This window comes from Nicotiana attenuata, chromosome 5 (assembly GCF_001879085.1).
Source record: "Nicotiana attenuata strain UT chromosome 5, NIATTr2, whole genome shotgun sequence".
Taxonomy (NCBI): Eukaryota; Viridiplantae; Streptophyta; class Magnoliopsida; order Solanales; family Solanaceae; genus Nicotiana; species Nicotiana attenuata.
The window spans coordinates 11860086-11865299 of record NC_031993.1 but is presented as its reverse complement, the minus strand read 5'-3'; the positions used below and the strand labels follow the sequence as shown (position 1 = coordinate 11865299).

The 5214-nt window shown below is 38.1% G+C and overlaps 2 protein-coding genes across 2 annotated transcripts; one reads left to right on the top strand and one right to left on the bottom strand.

The window, feature by feature from the left end:
• Window positions 345-1687, top strand: LOC109226284 (transcription factor IBH1). Its single transcript, XM_019391073.1, has 2 exons — window positions 345-484; window positions 1031-1687. The coding sequence occupies exon 2, from the start codon at window positions 1032-1034 to the stop codon at window positions 1608-1610; it is 579 nt and encodes a 192-aa protein (XP_019246618.1). The 5' UTR covers window positions 345-484; window position 1031; the 3' UTR covers window positions 1611-1687.
• On the bottom strand, window positions 4160-4807 carry LOC109225969. The gene has a single exon (XM_019390776.1). The coding sequence runs from the start codon at window positions 4805-4807 to the stop codon at window positions 4160-4162; it is 648 nt and encodes a 215-aa protein (XP_019246321.1).

Below are 5214 nucleotides of genomic sequence, written 5' to 3'. Positions count from 1 at the left end.
CTGGCCTTGGAAGCGTAAAATTAGTCAAGGAGCAAAATAAGTGTTAATGCTGTTTTCTAGTCAAGAATGAAAATGTTAGTCATGGGAGCAAAATAATTAGGTGGGATTTGTGTTAGTGTTACTTTTGTAGCCATAATAAGTGACAAATGTCAGGTTTGCATGACACTAAGGGGACCTTTTTTTCAAAAATAAAAAAAAAATTCCTCTCATTTAGGGTTTTAGGTGGGACAAAGGCTTCCATGTGCCTGCATGTGCTGTGTCCTTCACTCATTGGCCCACCATCCTCACTTCCCTTTGAGCAAATAAATTAATGGCTACTTTTCACTTCTCTTCTCCTCCTCATTTCTTCTCTCTGTTGTTCTTCTCCTGCTGCAACAGATTTCTTGGATCTTAGAAAACAACATCCTCTGCTACTTAAATTCTTTATTTGAAACCTTCGAAGTAATTATCTTCTGTTGCTTATTATAGAAGAAGGTTCGCTAAGGTATTTCACTTACTACGTTTTCGCGCTTAATATAAAGATGTTACTCCCTTCGTTTACATTTACTTGTCTTGTTTCACTTCTCGAGAGTCAATTTGACTAATCTTTGAAGCTAAATTGGATTAGATTTTTTTAATATTTTAAAATTAATATTTAGATATTCGAAAATCGAAAGCTATACTAAAAGTACTATAATTTGTAATTCGTTTCATATCAATATGGTAAAAAAATAATACGTTAGCCAAAGTTTATGTAGTTTGACTCTCGAAAAGCAAAACATGACAAATAAAAGTGAATGAAGGGGAGTAGTTAGTCAAGGTTAACCAATTTTGCATGTTCTTAACATGTAGATATTCACACCTATGTTTGTCTATTCTAGTCCTAACACATTATCAATCGTCGACCCAAAAAACCAATTATGGTTCTCTTTTTGTGGTTAATATGTCAATAACTCTATAGTCGATTTTTCTTTCTTGGATTTCTAAGTTTAACCAGTTGCATGAATATAATACACATCATTCTTATATTTTTATTTTGATTTTTTCATAGAATGCGGAATCCTAGTTCAGTCAAGCAAGAATTTCTCAAGAAATGGATACAAGGACTTAAAGCATACAATGGTACAAAGAAAGAAATGAGCATAATGGAGAGAAAGAAAGTTATAAAGCTATCAGCAGACGTGGCCATGGCTTCCACTAGAAACTCAAAAACAACATATTGGGGTCATGCCCTTATCGCCAATTATGCTTCAAAAGATGTCAATAACAAGTTCATTGTTGCCCATATCCTGGGCGACGAGTACTCTGAAAGAATAAAAAAAGCTGCAATAATGAGGCTGGCTATGTCACACAAGAGCTTCAGAAGCAAGATTATCCTCAAAAAAAGCTGCAGCATATCAAGAAAAACTAAAAAAATGGCGCCTCGAATTGGGTTAGCTCGTTGTATAGCAAGGAGATTAGTGAAGAAGAGAACACAAGTTCTTAAAACACTTGTCCCTGGAGGAGAATACATGGATGATATGTCTTTGATCAAAGAAACTTTAGATTATATCCTTTCACTAAGAGTGCAAGTTGATGTTATGAGGCATCTTGCTAATGCTACTGATCAACTCTCTCATACCAAAACATAATCATATATAGTCATTCTTTAACTTCTTCTATTTTTTATATCATGAAGTACTTAATTAATTTCTTCTTCTTTTTTATACTCTTTCTAGTCTGATTATTAAGAAGAAGAATTAGAAGAAGACTGATGTTTTATACTTCAATACCACACAAGAAGGGGGTGATTTGTGTGGTGTCCAATTTTTCGCTTAAACTGATTATAGAAGGACCAGGTTCTTCTAGGTGTTCCTTAACCTACTATTGTAGAAATAGTAAATGCGGAAAGTAAATAACACAAGTATTTTACGTGAAAAACACCTAGCTCAAAAGGTGAAAAATTCACGACCTACTTCTCAGTAGGATTTTCCCAAACTCTCCACTAAATCACCGAGCCAAAAACTTCATATACAAAATACTTTTGTAAACCTAGGATTAACTCTAATGTCGTTGTGGCAAACAGCCTCTAACTGTTGCGACAACCTCAAGTTAATTCTAACATGAATACTCTGAGTACTTATTACAATTGCCTCTAGATAAAGCTAAAAGGTACAATATGAAAACACCTACTACAATTGAACTAGAATAAAAGACAGACACTTGGAACTGGTTCTTCTATCTGGTTCGCGTAGCTTCAGGTTTGCACACTTGAATCACACACGAACTGCTTGCAAAAAGCCTTGTTATTTTGCTCTCAATTCATGTTTAACTTCAGCGTTTGTGCGTCACCTGTAATGTGAGAACATCCTGCAATTTATAGAGTTAGTAGATGAAGAAATAACTAGAGTTCTAATGCTACTCTTCCTTGGTGGAAGAGTTCTAGTTGATCTCAACTTCTAACTCCTTCCCTATCTTGGACAGTGTTCTCTTTGAGTAAGGAGTCCTTCTCCTTATCAATTATGCAACCTTTTCGATCAAGAGATATTAAATATACCAAGTTAAGCTTATCTCCTTCACGTACATCTCACATGGTCCAGTTTGCCCGTTTCTATGCACCAAAAGGAATGGACCTAGTTCATGCCTAAGCTTCCTTTGTCAATCTTCAAAACTAACCTTCACTTGGTCCAACAAATTCCCCATTTTTTATGATGACAAACTCTCTGCTTTTCATAAGCTTAGGCCATGTTTCAACTTAGCTCAACATCAACACAGTGTTAGAAATATTTTTTCTTTTTATCACTTATCATCAAGGACCAGGTTCATTAGGTTATAAGCATCACTTGTTTAAAGCACACTACCTTTTTTCCCCTTTTGGCATCATCGAAAAGTTGCATAAAAAATATGCAATACCCAGATTTTAAAACTTACTCATGGACACTAGGGCTATCCCAAATGCAATCATGGATTAATCATCATCGATCAAGCTAAGAATTTCAACCATCAAAGAAATATAAACAAACAGTTAGAGCAAAAACCAGCAGATTTCATTGATTTCATTGATAGGTGATATGATTCTTCCACAAAGCATAAAAGGATATAAAAATACTGAAAACATGAGCAAACATAAAATATCTCAAACTGGGTCATTGAAGGAACTAACTAGGCTAGGAAGTTAAGGCTTGGAAGAACTAGATGCTGGGTTATTGGCTTGGAGAAGTTTCAGCATGTCTGGAAGAATTCCATCATTCTTCTCCTTTTCCCTTGCAAGTTCACTTCTTAGAGCATCTCTCTCAGATTCTGCCTCAGCCAACCTTGTCTTCAGCCTTGCTATCTCAGCCTCTTTTGCCTCACTTTCCTGCACCAAGGATCTGACCTTGCTATTGACTGGTACCTTCTTGGATGAACCAGGTTCATTAGAAGTGGCAAGAACCTCATAGTCACAAGCAATCACAGTTTTCCCCCCAAAGTGATCTTTGCTTGTAACCACCTCCCACTTCTTCAAAGGCACCTTAAAATGTGCAATCACAGCTGTGAGAATGAAGCCATAGGGAATGGCATGCGACTTGGTGCCATTGATAACCCTAATCAAGAAGTTGGATTTATAAAACCAGGCCAATTTATCTGCCTCCCACTGTCTAAACACTCCATGAGAAACAAATACATAAAGTTTGCAATGTGCCTCCTTTCCTGCCTTGGCAGAACTCATTTGATGACAAATTCGAACAACACTTTGTGGGATGGCTTCATCTCACTCTTGTAAACAGCCTTGGGCTCCAATTCCTCCTCGTTGTTACTGAACGTTCTGGTAATGGCAAGAGCAGTAGGAAGGTTTTCTAGGCTTGGCTACTTAAGCTTTGTGTAGTCATTATACCCCTCAGCAGGTATACCTAGAATTTTACCCAACTCCTTCATATCAAAAGAGATTTGCACCCCTTTCACCAAGCTGGTAACCCTTCCATCCTGCACTGCAGCATTTGCCATAAACTCAACCATTTCATCCCTAGCCAAACTGTCATCCATCTGAAGGACCATGTCCTTCCAGCCTTACACTTCTAATTTTTCCCACAACAGTACCATCATTTCCTCCCCCAAATCCTTGAGGAGTCTGCCCTTCTGAATAGTTCTTTTGCCAAACTTGGCCATCTTGTTCTTTTCACTGTCTGATTCATCTTCCTCTTCTCCACTCCATTCATGTTCTTCAGCAATTTTTACTTGTTTGGGTTTCACTGCAGACTTGGTCCTTTTTTGCCCGGGTGGATGGTTCAGCAAACTTTGACATAGGAGTAGACTTCTTAGTGGAAGTCTTGGCTTTCTTGGGCTTGGGAGTCTGAACCTCCACTTCAGCATTTTCATCTTCATCTTGATGGACCAGATCCATCTCATCCACATCAACAGCCTCAACAGGCTCTCCCACTTTCTTCTTCCCTTTGTCCATTCGTTTCTTTTTGCTTTCTTCTAATGCTTTCTGTATCACTTCCTCATTTTGCTTCAGTTGACTTCTTGTGGCTCTTCCTCTTATGGGAGGAATTTCAATAGTGTCAGAAGGAGCAACCTTTCTTTTTTTGTTAGTCCTAGCAGTGCCAGGGCTCTTAGTCATGGAAGTTCTCTTCTTCTTAGGGTTGTAGTTGTCACCTACTTTCTTCAAAAGGTCTGCGAGGGTTTCTTCAACTGATGAACCAGGTTCATCTTCTTTTTGCCCAAGATTAACCAGCCCTTCAGCGGCTTCGCCATACCCACTTCCCCCTGTTTTCTTGACACTTTCCTCTATGTTATCTGATCCTGCTCCACAAATAGCCATTTTACCTTTATCAGAAGTGGGTGAAGAATCAACCACTCTTTTCCCCATTCTCATTTCTTCACTTCGAACACCCTCACTCTCTTTTTCTTTTTCCTCTTTATTTTTACCACCTCTCTTCCTGGACTCCGAAGTTTCTACACCCACCACAGATCCAACCAAAGTAAACCTATTTTCCAGATTTTTAACTACCAAAGAATAACCTCATTAGTAGTATTTGTTCCAGAATTTACCTGTTCATTATCAGAAGACCCAGTTTTGTTCCCCCTCAGTAGCAAACTTGAAGGAGTCGTCAGAGTTCTAGGGTTATTGGGCTTGGCTAGATGTTAATTGTGCGTTCAATTTCTTTGATAATTCCTTCCAACTTTCTTGCGCGCAAGCATCTTAATTCTTCTTTTCTTAGGCTGAGAAGTGGTTGAAGATGAGGAGTTTGGTGGGGGAATACCAGGGTTATCAGA